Genomic DNA, 14,908 nt, shown 5'->3' on the forward strand with positions numbered 1-14,908 from the left:
TCCGTGTGCTTACCATGAGCCCATCCTCCTGATTCCTAAATGGTAAATGTACTGACTTATATAGCGCCTTTATCCAAAAAGCTTTACAACGGCCTCTCGTTCACACATTCACACACCAATGGCGGCAAGCTGGGAGCAATTCAGGGTTCAGTGTCTTGCCCAAGGACACTTCGATATGTGGCCAGCCGGGGCTCGAACCGCCGATCTGCCAACCTTGCGATCATTAGACGGTGGCTCTACCTCCTGCTCCACAGCCGCCCCACTGCCCCTCTCCCCTCCTCCCTCCTCCCTCTACCCTCCTCCCTCTCCCCTCCTCCCTCTACCCTCCCCGACAGTCTGTTATTCTGTCAGATATGACTGATTTCTATTGTGTTCCTCCAGGCCCCGGCACCATCGGGGGACGCTATCCTGCTGGTAAAGTATTCCTTTTTTTTTCTGAGTGGGGCAGTCCCACTCATATTTTTCATTTTATTGGATAGAGACAGTGAAGACAGACAGGAAAGTAAGGAGAAGAAGGGAGAGAGAGAGGGCGTGTCAGCAGGGCATGGGCCGGATTCAAACCCATGCCGACATGGGCGTATGTGTTTTTATTTTATTTTTATTTAACCAGGAATAAAAACTCAGCAGCGTACCTGAAAGCCCCTTTTCCCCAGTTCAGTACGGACTCAAGGGACCGTTAATAGGAACAGGTCCAGTTCAGTACGGACTCAAGGGACCGTTAATAGGAGTAGATCCTGTGAGTGAGGTCCGTAGTTGCCCGCACTTTTTTCCAGGATGTAGTTTCCTCAGATATGTTGGTAGGAGCCCAAGAATAGCCTTGTGTATATAAGGATGTGCCAGTGGTTGAGTCTGCCGGGCAGACAAGGCCGACCATCCAACCCCAGTATACAAAGTACCATGGTGAGTAAGGGCTTTAAAGTTAGTGATGAATCTCCATGTGCTCCATGGTTAACAGTATCCAGCCTAGTCTAGGCAATGCCAGGATGCCTTCATGTAGAACACATCACCATAGTCCAGCACAGACATAGTGGTGGCAGCAACAAGTCTCTTTTTGGCCTTGAACGAAAAACAAGCCTTATTCCTGAAGTAAAAAACCCCAATTTCACCTTCGGTGTTTTTAATTAGTTGCTGAATGTGAGGCTTAAAAGAGAGAGAATCTTCTATTGTGAATCCTAGCAGCTACTCAATCTTGGAGCCTTGGAACAGTGGTGATAGAAGGGAGGTTCAGAGGCTTGGCATTTGAAACACGATCGATTTGAATCTGATCGAGACTGTTGATATATAAAAAGTAATGGTCCCAGGACCGATCCCTATGGCACACCAGACCGCGGCGCTAGACCACTGGACCACCCCGAGCCACTGGTAAAGTATTCCTCTCAGTGACTCATCTAGACCTGGAAAAACCAGCTGGAGAGTGAGGACTTGAGTTGCCTATCCCTTGTGTAACATCTGGGGGTTCAATGGTTTCTTCATAAAGTATATCGTTCTATTTGGCCTATGCATTCTCTGTGATGATGGTGATCATCCACCAGGAGATAATCGTCCTGTTCCCCCCTCGGGGGTTTCTGAAGTTCCTTTCTTTCTTTCTTTCTCTCCTACCCTCCTCTCTCTCTCCCTCCCTCGTTCCTCTCCCAGGCCAACAGTAAGCTGGTGAGCTGTACGGGCTGTAAGGTCATGGTGAAGTCCGCTGACGTCACTCAGTGCATCGGGACCGGAGGCGTCATGGAGCCGTACTGCTCCACAGCCTGCATGAACAAGACCAAGATCGCTAGCGTCTCCGCCATCCTCAGTGAGTGTCTGGTCCTAACAGGTTCCCATGTTGATGTGTGTGTGTGTGTGTGTGTGTGTGTGTGTGTGTGTGTGTGTCAGTCAGTGTGTGTCAGTGTCACCTCATGTAGTATACTGTCCTGCAGAAGCTAACCGGAGTAACTACGCAAACAGTGAGTGACACTGTCCAGTGACACTATCCAGCCAAATGTGTTGTTTGAAAAAAAGGATGTAGTTACTGCGCTTAGCCTCTGCAGGGCGGTATAGTGTGTGTCTGTGTCTCTGTCTGTGTCTGTGTCTGTGTCTGTGTCTGTGTCTGTGTGTGTGTGTGTGTGTGTGTGTGTGTGTGTGAGTGTCTGTGTGTGCCACCGCCTGCGTGCGTGCGTTCATGCACGTTTTAACGGGCTCACTCCCTCCGCAGACCCAGAGCCCACGTGTCACTTCTGTAAGAGGACGTCGTTGCCTCAGTACCAGGCCAAGCTGCCTGAGGGGAACGTCCTCAGCTTCTGCAGCTCCCAGTGTGTCACCAAGTTCCAGGTACGTCACAGTCCATCCCAGTCCTCCTCTGTCTCTCTCAGTCCTCCCTCTCCCCTCCTCCCTCTCCCCTCCTCCCTCTCCCCTCCTCCCTCTACCCTCCTCCCTCTCCCCTCCTCCCTCTACCCTCCTCCCTCTACCCTCCTCCCTCTACCCTCCTCCCCCTCTGTCTCCTGGCAGTCTCTCAGTGTTGACACAAGTCGTGACGTTAGAATTATAAGGTTCTATCTTCTCCATTTTTGTCAAAATTGAGTTTTTTTTACATAATCTGATCCATTAGGTGTTTATTAACGCCTGTGTGGTGTTATTTTTTTTAAATGTTGACATTTCTTAGTTAGTAATTCATAAAATACAAAGGTTCCATCTCACAAAACATAATGGAATGTAAAAACGCTCAATATCTCTGAACTGCCCTAAACGGAGATAGAACCTTATCATTCTAAGCTCACGAAGTGGTGCGGTGGTCAGTTGTACTGTGGTCGTTTGGCTGCGTCTCTGTTATGGTGATAGGGTTAGGGGTTGTTCAGTGTAAGTAACCTCTTAATGAACCGCTATTCCAATCCTCCACTTAGACGGTTTAGAATCGACCTCTCGCTTTTCACCAGAGCGTCCTGAGCAACGCCACAGAGAAGGACCGACCTCTCCACTAAAGGAAATGTTCCCTTCGCTTTCTCTCCTTTCCTTTTAGAACGCCACAATTCCAACAGCGACCAACGGACAGGCGGCGCCTCTCTCCACCAATCACAGCAGCATCCAGCTCAAGTGTAATTACTGCCGGGGCCAGTTCAGCCTCAAGCCTCACACTCTGGACTGGGAGGTAAAGTGGGAGTGTCATCTCAAGTTTGTTTGTTTGTTTGTGTGTAAGTAGCCCTGTCCCTGTTTGTATTGTCCTCACTACTTTGAGTCCTTCCCTCACGCTCTGTGTTTCATGTCTTGTCTTATTCATGTCTCATATGTAGTAATCAGTAAGGGTGTCATGTAAAACATGGGGAGAGGGAGGAGGGAGGAGAGGGAGGAGGGAGGAGGGGAGAGGGAGGAGGGGAGAGGGAGGAGGGGAGATGAGGAGATGAGGAGAGGGGAGGAGAGGGGAGGAGAGGGAGGAGGGAGGAGGGGAGAGGGAGGAGGGGAGAGGGAGGAGGGGAGATGGAGAGGAGAGGAGAGGGGAGGAGAGGAGGGAGTAGGGAGGAGGGGAGAGGGAGGTGGGGAGAGGGAGGAGGGGAGATGGGGAGGGGGGGGGGAGGAGAGGAGAGGGGAGGTGAGCAGAGGGGAGGGGAGGAGAGGGGAGGAGAGGAGAGATGGGGAGAGGAGAGGAAAGGGGAGGGAGAGAGATATTATTCATGTCTTGTATTATTCATGTCTCGTATGTATTAATCAGTACGGGTGGTCATGTAAAACCAGGTACAGACAACAGCTGAGTTGCAACGGTTTTAGGCAGTTCTAGGATGCAGAAAAAAAGATTTTATTTTCTGAGTGAGGCAGTCCCAATCATATTTTAAATTTTTATTTGAACAGATCGAGTGAAGACAGACAGGAATGTAAGGAGAAGAAGGGAGAGAGAGGGCATGTCAGCAGGGCATGGGCCCGATTTGAATGATTGCCGACATGGGCATAATGTGTGCACTGTAGACCGCGGTGCTAGACCACTGGACCACCCCAGGCCGCTAGGCTGCAGTTGTATTGTTGTGAACTACTATCAGTTATAGATCGACTCGTGTCGGCAGTTGGCGTTTTATAGATACCAGACGGAGCTGTGACAACAATTGTGTTGGCAGTTAGCTTGTTATAACTACCTCTTTTCGAGCGAGTTTGATCACCTGGCTAACGTTAGCGACCGTTTGTTGTTTCTGTGAGGGATTTTTGGCGAGCTATAGCGAGCTATCAAAGCCAGGTTTCTGCATCTTATCACAGAATTCTAAAACTGGGCAGTCTGGTTGGTTTTGTCTTGGCTGCTGCATGTGTGTGCCTGACCTGAGGTGTCTCACAGTTTATAACAATGAAGAAGCTTATTCTATAAAGTCAGATTTGTCCTCGAGAGTATTTGAGATATCTGTTCATTAAAGAACTTTGGTTGGTTGGATTGGAAGACAACATTTACACCCTCCCTTAAAAGACTTCCTGTATCCAGACACACACCGTCCACATCCTGGTTGTGTCCACATGATGGGTGTAAACAGGGGAAAAAAGACACATTGTGATTGGAGCACAATCTAATCTGAAACCGCCTCCGGAGGTGGACAAGCCGCTGCGTGTGTCAGCGCATGTGTGTGTTAATGCAATCCGGACACACACAGAGGTCGTTAACCACATCCTGTTCAACTTTGGTCTCAATCAGACATGACGTGACCATGACCCGCCATAAAGGGACCTTTAGACGAACCCTTACAAGGCAGACGCAGCAGTCGATAAAGCTAGATGGCCTCTTATTTCGATTTCTACCTCCTGTCATATGGACACACCCAGGATCATGTGGACAGTATCTGCATACAGGAAGCATTTTTGCCAAGGTGAAAAATCTGATCTTGATCGGCTCGTACGTGATCCGACCACAGGAGGTGTGTTAAGGTGTGAATGCGGTTCAGGTAGCTGCAGCGTTGTTTTTGTTGTTGTTGTTGTTGTTGTTGTTGTTGTGGTGGTTGCAGGACAAAATCTTCACTTTTTGCGTGTGGAACTAGAGTGTGGGCGGCTTCTCTACTTCATTCAACAGCATTCTGCTCCGTCGCCGGCACCTCTCCTAAGTTTTTCTGAGGTGTTCGTTCTCTCCTTTCTCAACGCAGGACAAGGTGTACCAGTTCTGCAGCAAGACGTGCTGCGACGACTACAAGAAGCTGCACTGCATCGTCACCTTCTGCGAGTACTGTCAGGAGGAGAAGACGCTGCACGAGACCGTCAAGTTCTCCGGCGTCAAGAGGCCCTTCTGCAGCGAAGGTCAGCCGCCTCTCTCCCTCCTCCTCCTCCTCCTCCTCTCCCTCCTCCTCCTCCTCCTCCTCTCCCTCCTCCTCCTCCTCCTCTCCCTCCTCCTCCTCCTCCTCTCCTCCTCCTCCTCCTCCTCTCCTCCTCTCCTCCTCTCCTCCTCCTCCTCCTCCTCCTCCTCCTCCTCTCCTCCTCCTCCTCCTCCTCCTCCTCCTCCTCTCCCTCCTCCTCCTCCTCCTCCTCCTCTCCCTCCTCCTCCTCCTCCTCCTCTCTCCCTCCACCTCCTCCTCCTCGTTTGTGTTGTTGGTGTCCTGTGGTTCAGTTGGAGGCTGGTGGAGGCTGGTGGAGGTTGAAATCGGAGGCTCATTGTAAACGCGTGCAATGGAGGTATACTGTTTTCAGTGCGTTACGATGAGCCCGTCCTCCGATTTCTACCTCCACCAGCCTCCCATGTGTCGTAGGTATAGCAGATGAATGGATGATCACGTGACTTAAGTGGTCATGTGCTCTGAATTGCTATTTTGTCCACCTCCCATATTTCTCCATGGATTTGCCGCGTTGGGACACTAGATGGCGCACTTTCATTAGGCTAAGATGTGAATTGAGTTACTACATGTCATAGACTGACCCATGGAGATGATGTCATTTCAATCAATCGGGGCAATAGTTTCTTGACATGTGAAAAAAAATGTCGTTGCATCTTTATTTGTGTCTTAAACGAGTGTCCGTCCGTCCGTCTGCCCCTCGCAGGCTGTAAGCTGCTGTTCAAGCAGGACTTTGCCAAGAAGCTGGGTCTGAAGTGCGTCAGCTGCAACCACTGCACCCAGCTGTGTAAGAGGGGAGTGACCCGCCAGATGGGTGGAGTCAGCAGGGACTTCTGCAGTGAAACCTGCGCCAAGAAGTTCCACGACTGGTACTACAAGGTGAGATGGTAGAGCCTAAACAGGATCCTCGGGACGACCCGACTCTGACATGGACTCAGTTGAAGTTGAGATTTAAACCTGGTTAAGTTAGGGGGGTTAAAGGTAAAGTTAGGGAGGTTAAAGGTAAAGTTAGGGGGGTTAAAGGTAAAGTTAGGGGGGTTAAAGGTAAAGTTAGGGGGGTTAAAGGTAAAGTTAGGGGGTTAAAGGTAAAGTTAGGGGGGTTAAAGGTAAAGTTAGGGGGGTTAAAGGTAAAGTTAGGGGGTTAGGGTTTAAAGTAGGGTCTTCCCAAGGACCCCGCTTTGCATCTACATCTTATTATTTGATTTAAACAAATCACTCGGCTGTGAGGCGCATTTTCTCCGAATGAGAAACAGGAAGGAGACTAGTGTTGGGGTTTACCTGCCTCTAAAGCAGGGGCGCGTCAAAATGCTTCTGCGTGTCGCCAGATCCGGATATGGCTGGGGCACACACGGGGAGCGGCATATTGGGCGGCCGCTCCCGAGGGCGGTATAGGAGTATTTCCGGACAAGGATCCGTCGCGCAACAGCGCCCCCGGGGTGCCGGAATAACAGGTGCTGGGCTCGAGGAGCCAGACAGCTAGTCTGCCTGGCGGCCTCTTCTGGGACTGCCGGCCACGGGGGTCGTGCGGCGGATCCTTCGCAATAGGCAGGGGATAATTGGATCCTAGGTTGGGTTCAATTGGCTACCAAATTGGGTGAAAAAGGGATAAAATCAGAAAAACAAATTTATAAAAAAAAAAATTTGCTTCTGCACAGTTGAAGCTGATTTTCACTCTCTCCCTTTTAACTATGGGTTGATTTAGACCTGGGAAATGCACTTTTAAGCCTATTCGGTTGTTAAGTCGTGACGTGTTTCCGGGTCCAACGTTGGCTGAGGCGCTCTCTGAAATGCCTCAGTAATAATAATAATTCATTATATTTGTATAGCGCTTTTCAGAGGCTCAAAGACGCTGACAATATGGGAAAAAGCGGGAAAGTGCTGTGTCCCTTGTTGTATGAATAGATCCGAGTCTAAAAAAACGATTGAACTGTCATTCTACCACTGTAGTACACTGGTACTCTGGTGCGGGGAATTTCTGGTTTGGACCCGGAAATTGCTAAACGTCATGTTTGACGTCAGACTTAACAACCGAATGACCTCCTGGTGCTAAATAGACCAGGACCACAGAACTCATACAGGCCTAAATAGATCACCCCACCTCCAGCTCTACACAGTCTTGTCGTGTTTTCACCTGCGCTTCCTCTGGTGTCCACCAGGCGGCCCGGTGCGACTGCTGCAAGGTGCAGGGGAACCTGACGGAGTCGGTGCAGTGGAGGGCCGAGGTGAAGCACTTCTGTGACCAGCAGTGTCTCCTGAGGTTCTACTGCCAGCAGAACGAACCCAACCTCAACACGCAGAAGGGCCCGGAGAACACCACCCTCGGTACTGTGTGTGTGCCTGTGTGTGTGCCTGTGTGTGTGCCTATGTGTGTGTGTGTGTGTGTGTGTGTGTGTGTGTATGCGTGTGTGCATGCGTGTGTGCCTGCGTGTGTGCCTGCATGCCTGTGTGTGTGCGTGTGTGTGTGTGTGTGCCTGCGTGTGTGTGTGTGTGCCTGCGTGTGTGCATGCCTGTGTGCCTGCGTGTGTGCCTGCATGCCTGTGTGTGTGTGTTGTGTGTGTGCCTGCATGCCTGCATGCCTGTGTGTGTGTGTGTGTGTGCCTGCGTGTGTGTGTTTGGTGTTTGTGTGTGTGTATGCTGATTCATTTCTTTCTACATTCTCTTCAAGTGAATCAGTCATTGACTCATTGGTGAACTCACACATATTTTCCATTGCCAGGGTTTGGAGTGCAAACAGACGGCAAGATCACGGTGAGTGTGGCGGTGAAACGCCTCTAAACAGCATTGTTCCAATTCCTACGTTTTTTATTTTATTTTTTAAATCACATCAAATCTCATTCCACTGATATGTGTCACGTTCTAATGCTTTGGTCCTCATGTCGGGATCTGATGTAATGATCTGACTTTTCTTTTCGAAAAAAAAAATCTGATTGAAAATCAACGACACATCGCTAGTCGACTAACAGCAGCTTGTTTTGTGAGCCTGCTAACAATGTAAAGTAGTGTTCTAGTTAACTAGGTATCAGTGGGAGGATTACTCACCCAATCCATTGCCTTGTTGCAGTATTTTGGCTCGACTAGCGAGTTTTTGTGTTGCGATTCTCAACAATGTTGAAACGTACTTCCGTGCTTCAAAAGAAAAGTCTGAACATTTTGATGTCGGTTTGCCGCCGATATGCGGAACCAAAAAAGACTAGAACGTGTCACATACAGTATGTCCTGGGGGCGGCTGTGGCTCAGGAGGTAGAGCCGCCGTCTAATGATCGCATGGTCGGCAGATCGGCGGTTCGAGACCCAGCTGGCTACATGACGAAGTGTCCTTGGGCAAGACACTGAACCCCAAATTGCTTTTAATGAGCGGGCCGGCGCCTTGCATGGTAGCTTGCCGCCATGGGTGTGTGAATGTGTGTGTGAATGGGTGAATGAGAGGTTGTTGTAAAGCGCTTTGGATAAAGGCGCTATATAAGTGCAGTCCATATGACCTCACGCCTGACTGACCCCTGACCCCGTCCCCGCTAGATGTTGGCCCAGGGCCCGGCGCCGTACGCCGGGGGAGGAGGAGGAGGGATGAAGGACGTGAAGAATAAGGCCGTCCTCTGCAAGCCGCTCACGCTGACCAAGGCCACCTACTGCAAACCCCACATGCAGAGCAAGCCTGTTCAGACAGGTAGGCCTACGCAGGGGAGGCTGGGTGGAGGCTGGTGGAGGCTGGTGGAGGTAGAAATCGGAGGACGGGGCTCGTTGGAATGCAATAGAATGATTTTTTGGAATGTTTGCTACCGTTCCACATCACGTTCCATTCCGTTACTTACAATGAGCCGGCCTCCGGTTTCTACCTCCACCAGCCTCCCCAAACGGGAGCTAGCTAGCTACTTCCTGGAGATGATTAGCATGTATTAGATACATGTATCATTACTACTAAAGGAGACACACTTTTAAATATAGTATCCAGAGCTTTGTTGACATAATGAGCATGACACAAGGGGGTTACTGGTCTGAGCAGCTTTCAAGGTTCGACATTAACGCCGTTTTACAAGTAAAACATTCGCCGGGTTTGTTTGCGTGAGCCCGACGACGCTGCTAGATCCCGGATATTTTTACCTGTGTGCAGGAAGAACAACAGACGGCGCAGGCGCGAGACCAGACTAGATGATCGTGGAGTGAAGATATTATCAAAGCGTACTCGCCTGTCGATCACCCGTACGCTTTGATAATATCTTCACTCCACGATCATCTAGTCTAGTCTCGCGCCTGCGCCGTCTGTTGTTCTTCCTGCGTCGTCGGGCTCACGCAAACAAACCCGGCGAATGTTTTACTTGCTCCGGGCAAGTAAAAAAGCGTTACTGTCGAACCGTGGCTTTGAGATATTGGGATGTTTTAGCACGTTTCTGCCGTTTCAGTTTGAATGTCCTGTGTTTGAATGTCCTGTGTTTGAATGTCCTGTGTTTGAATGTCCTGTGTGTGAATGTCCTGTGTTTGAATGTCCTGTGTGTGAATGTCCTGTGTGTGAATGTCCTGTGTGTGAATGTCCTGTGCGCTCCGCTAAGTGTCTGTGTCTCCAGATGAGGACGACGGCGTGAAGAGAGAGTACATCCCCGTCCCCATCCCCGTCCCCGTCTTCATCCCAGTACCCATGAGCCTCTACTCCCAGCTCACGCCCATCGCCATGACGCTCCCCGTCCCGGTAAGACACAGACCACGGACGCCGTCACACACACGCCGTCACATACACACGCCGTTACACACACACACGCCGTTACACACACACACACCGTTACACACACACACGCCGTTACAAACCAGAAATTCCCCGCACCTGAGTACCAGTGTACTACAGCGGTAGAATGACAGTTCAATCGTTTTTTAGACTCGTATCTATTCATACAACAAGGGACACAGCACTTTCCCGTTTTTCCCCACATTTGTCAGCGTCTTTGAGCCTCGGAAAAAAGCGCTATACAAATATCATGTAATTACTGAGGCATTTCGAAGACAGCGCCTCAGCCAACTTTGGACCCGGAAAAACACGTCACGACTTAACAACCGAATTGAACATGCTGTTTAGTCCAAGGCTAGATGATCCGTGTCTGGGTCCACCTCTGGTCCAGGAGAGGAGGACCCGGAGCGTGTCAGCTTTTGTTCCAGCCCAACGTTCAGTTACAACTCATTCCAGATAATCAAACTCCTCATCTGGACCTTGATTAGATGAACCGGTGCGTGTCAGTGCAGGGCTGGAACAAAGCCTTTACCTCCCAGGAGCTCCAGAACCACCGGGCTCGCTGCCAACTGGCATAACAGGTTCATATAATAATGCTTTGGTTTATTTCTAAAGCGCTTTTCATATATATATATCGATTTATCGAGTCGTTAAACAAGCCCGCGGTCCAGTGGTTTGGTGCGGCGGCTTACAGCAAACACACCTATTAACACTGGCGGACTCTGGGGGGGGGGGGGGGGCAGGGTGGGGCGACCGCCCCTCCTGGTGCCCCCACGGTTGAAAAACGTCTCGCTTAAGTGCCCTTTTGAGTGGCGAAAATGAGAGGATGTGCCCTATTGGTGCCTCCTCCAATGGTCTAAACTTGACCATGTGCCCCCACCGTTGAAAAACGTTGCACTGAAGTGCCCTTTTGAGTGGCAGAATTAGAAGATGTGCCCTATTGGCTGCCCATTGGCAGGGGGTCCCATGTTGTGCAGTAGGTGCCCTTTTTTTCTTTTCGCCCCTGCCCTTCAAACAGCCTGAGTCCACCACTGCCTATTAATGTCAGCATGGGCTAGGACCTGTGGTGTAGTCTACGTGATACGCAGGACTACGCCGTATACCCACTAGGAAAGGCCAAGGATTTCCATATACCCACTTAAAAATGGGTGCGAGGATACTTAACAACGTTTTGTGACAGAACTTAAAATTCACCCCGTTTGTGTTACAAAGCACTTGAATTTTGGACCATAGGGACTGACTATAGCGTCATAATATACCATCAACGGGGGGGAGATGCGACATGTAATATGTCAAAATGCAGCACTATCATGCACAGACCAGCCTTATAACATGTAATGTTAGATATATACTATATATAACGTTAGACAGGAAGCGCAGATTTATTTTTATGGCTTTCCGAAATGAACGATATGAGCCTGGGAGGGAAAAATCACAGTATACCCACTAGAAAAAACTAGACTACACCACTGATCTAGAACCTGCTAGAACCTGCTCGAACCTGCTCCCTGCTCCGCTGACAGCTGCCCCTCCTCAAGTTCCTGCCACTCCACATCGTCTCTATCCAACACAAAGACAAAACACATCCATGTCAGTGTCCATCCACACTGTGACGATCTAACCACAACAAAGGCACTACATTTTATAAACACTGCTATTTCTGTCTGTTTTTATTGTATGTATTAATGTAAGTGACCTATGTGTGTTTTTAATGTGGAACTGTATTCTTGAGCTGCACTTCTGCCTGTCGAAGGAGAATTTCTCTCACTGTGTGACAGACAATAAAGCTATCTTGAATCTTGAACAACCCAACCAATCACCTCTGCCCGTCCCCGCCGACCCGTGTCGGGTGTCCAGGTTCCCGTGCCCGTGTTCCTGCCCACCACGCTGGCGGGGGCGGAGCAGATCATCCAGACCATCAAGGAGCTCAAGGCCAAGATGCCCTCTGACCCCCTGGAGGCTGACATCATCGCCATGGCCGATATGGTCGCCGACGAGGATCAGAAGCCAGGTACGTAAACACACCCTCTTTCATCCGGACCCTTATTTTTTTCCCCCCTACTACCTCCACAGCTTCATATGCAGCTGTGTGTAGAGGCTTGAACAGATGTGCTCAGGTGTACTCAGGTGCTTTGGGGGTCTTCTTTTGAGACTGAAACGTAAGAGAGTCTTATTGTGGTAGCTAAAGTTAAGATGGTTTGGTTGGTGGGTTGGTTGGTTGGTGGGTTGGTTGGTGGGTTTGTTGATTGGTTGGTTGGTTGTTGGGTTGGTTGTTTGGTGGGTTGGTGGGTTGGTGGGTTGGTTGGTGGGTTGGTTGATTGGTTGGTTGGTTGGTTGTTAGGTTGGTTGGTTGTTGGGTTGGTTGGTTGGTGGGTTGGTTGGTTGGTTGGGTGGATTGGTTGGTTGTTGGTGGGTGGGTTGGTTGGTGGGTGGGTTGGTTGGTGGGTGGGTTGGTTGGTGGGTTGGTTGGTGGGTGGGTTGGTGGGTGGGTTGGTGGGTTGGTTGGTGGGTTGGTTGGTTGGTGGGTTGGTGGGTTGGTTGGTGGGTGGGTTGGTTGGTTGGTTGGTTGTTGGTTGGTTGGTTGGTTGGTTGGTGGGTTGGTGAGTTGGTTGTTGGTTGGTTGGTTGGTTGGTTGGTTGTTGGTGGGTTGGTTGTTGGTGGGTTGGTTTGTTGGTGGGTTGGTTGGTGGGTTGGTTGATTGGTGGGTTGGTTGGTTGGTTGGTTGGTGGGTTGGTGAGTTGGTTGTTGGTTGGTTGGTTGGTTGTTGGTTGGTGGGTTGGTTGATTGGTGGGTTGGTTGGTTGGTTGGTTGTTGGTTGGTGGGTTGGTTGGTGGGTTGGTTGGTGGGTTGGTAGGTGGGTTGGTTGGTGGGTTGGTTGGTTGGTTATTTTCCTGAAACCTCCATGTTGCATAATCAGTGTTGCACGTCTGCGTGTGTTTCGCTGTACCAGACATCAAGTGTAAGACGGTGAAGAGAGAGAGAGCAGAGGAAGAGCTCAGTCCCTCCAGCTCCAGCAGCAGCTCTGAAGAAGAGGAGGAGGAGGAAGAGGAGAAGTATGAACCAGACCTGGATCTGGAGGAGGACCATCCTCAAGGTAACGACCAACGGAGAGATTATTAACATCTTATCCATAGAAATAGAACGAGTAGAACGGACATGGTCCCTCAGACCACGGCAATTTGGCTAGTACACCAAAAGATGGCTGACATCGAATTTGAATACGTAATTGCCATGGTGATCATTATTCGGTTGTTAAGTCTGACGTGTGACGTTTAGCAATTTCCGGGTCCAAACCAAAACTTCCCCGCACCAGAGTACCAGTGTACTACAGCGGTAGAATGACAGTTCAATCGTTTTTTAGACTCGGATCTATTCATACAACAAGGGACACAGCACTTTCCCGTTTTTTCCCATATTGTCAGCGTCTTTGAGCCTCGGAAAAGCGCTATATAAATATAATGAATTATTATTATTACTGCGGCATTTCGAAGAGAGCGCCTCAGCCAACGTTGGACCCGGAAACACGTCACGACTTAACAACCGAATTGCTGCATGTGTAGAGCACAGAGAGAAGCTACACATTGAGAGGCGGCGCCATAGCAACCAAGCATCATTTGACTGAATATTCCAATGTCAGTTGAGTTGGTTATATCTGTTAAGCTGTGAACTAAAACCTCCAAATGGTACACCGAAAGACGGCTTTAAAATGTTGCAAACCACACATGCAGAATGTTAAAATGTTGATTAGAATGGGCATGTCCATCCTACTCATTCTATTTCTATGGTCTTACGGCTCTGACACTGGTTGCTTTGTCATGTTCAGTAACTACAATGTTAGCCACGACGGCTAACGTACTAATTCCTGCATCTAATTCCTGAATCGAAAAAAATCCAGTTTGTCCCCTCTCCCGGTGCCACTCCTTATCACTTGAGTTTTTATTGGGTTTCAGCATAGACATGGACAGAACATCATATCTACATCTTATGATAAAACAAAGAGTATGGAAACATAGCATAACCCATTAACAGATGGGTAAAAAAGTGAAAAGGAAAAGAAAAAAAGTAAGAAAAAAGGGAGAAAGTAGAAGAAGAAATAAGAAGTCCAGAGGTGTTTCCATCAACATGTTACTGGTAATATGTTTTGAATGAGTATTAAATTAGGAGGTGTCACGTTTCATATAAAAGTAACATTTTTCACAGTATTTTTCAAATATATTGATTTTGAGTCTCAAAAGGTATGTCATCTTTTCCATAACGGTGCCACTCCTTTTCAAAACGTTTGGTGCCTATTCATAGTCAGATGATCAGATCGATCTCACATCATCTGGAGAATTAGGGTTAGGGTTTTCAACATGCCAGGACATGCATGTTGCTCCTATCCTTATGATATCTGCTCTGATCTGCCTGACAGAGACAAAGAGATAAAGACAACCTGGAATGTAACCAACATTTTTTTCTCTGAGTGGGCCAGTCCCACTCATATTTTTCATTTTATTGGACAGGCATAGTGAAGACAGACAGGAAAGTAAGGAGAAGAAGGGAGAGAGGGCATGTCAGCAGGGCATGGGCCGGATTCGAACCCATGCCGACATGGTCATAAGTGTGCACTGTAGACCGCGGTGCTAGACCACTAGACCACCAACTTATTTTTTAAGGGGATGCTCTCGTCTTTGACGGACAACTGAATCTGATACCTGTTTTCCACCAAGGCAGTTTGTTTGAGGGCCAATTCGGAGCCATCGGTGCCTAATCTAATCTAGAACCAGTTATTCGTGTTTCTACAGCAAAAGAACCGGCTCTCAGCCAGGAGAACGGGTTCCAGAGTGGCACCAACACATAGCAATCACCACGAGCACAAATAGGTTGCTGTTGTTGCGCTTGAAGTTGGCGCATTGCTGGGAAAGCGGAGACGTAGACAGTGACGTAATGACGTGGGGTC

The 14,908-nt window shown here is 49.2% G+C and overlaps 1 protein-coding gene across 1 annotated transcript in view; it reads left to right on the forward strand.

Moving 5' to 3' along the window:
* Positions 1-14,908, forward strand: part of zmym2 (zinc finger, MYM-type 2) — a gene marked incomplete at both ends in the record, with an annotated part of 32,784 nt that overhangs the window by 8,416 nt on the left and 9,460 nt on the right. The window contains 11 exons of the mRNA XM_080537020.1: positions 1,636-1,789; positions 2,189-2,304; positions 2,990-3,118; positions 5,076-5,226; positions 5,962-6,134; positions 7,412-7,577; positions 7,972-8,003; positions 8,772-8,919; positions 9,815-9,936; positions 11,827-11,980; positions 12,920-13,063. Of these exons, the coding sequence (XP_080393146.1) occupies positions 1,636-1,789; positions 2,189-2,304; positions 2,990-3,118; positions 5,076-5,226; positions 5,962-6,134; positions 7,412-7,577; positions 7,972-8,003; positions 8,772-8,919; positions 9,815-9,936; positions 11,827-11,980; positions 12,920-13,063 (1,489 nt within the window). The remainder of the gene's footprint in view (positions 1-1,635; positions 1,790-2,188; positions 2,305-2,989; positions 3,119-5,075; positions 5,227-5,961; positions 6,135-7,411; positions 7,578-7,971; positions 8,004-8,771; positions 8,920-9,814; positions 9,937-11,826; positions 11,981-12,919; positions 13,064-14,908) is intronic.

This window comes from Nansenia antarctica (assembly GCF_963989245.1).
Source record: "Nansenia antarctica genome assembly, chromosome: 7".
Lineage (NCBI taxonomy): Eukaryota > Metazoa > Chordata > Actinopteri > Argentiniformes > Microstomatidae > Nansenia > Nansenia antarctica.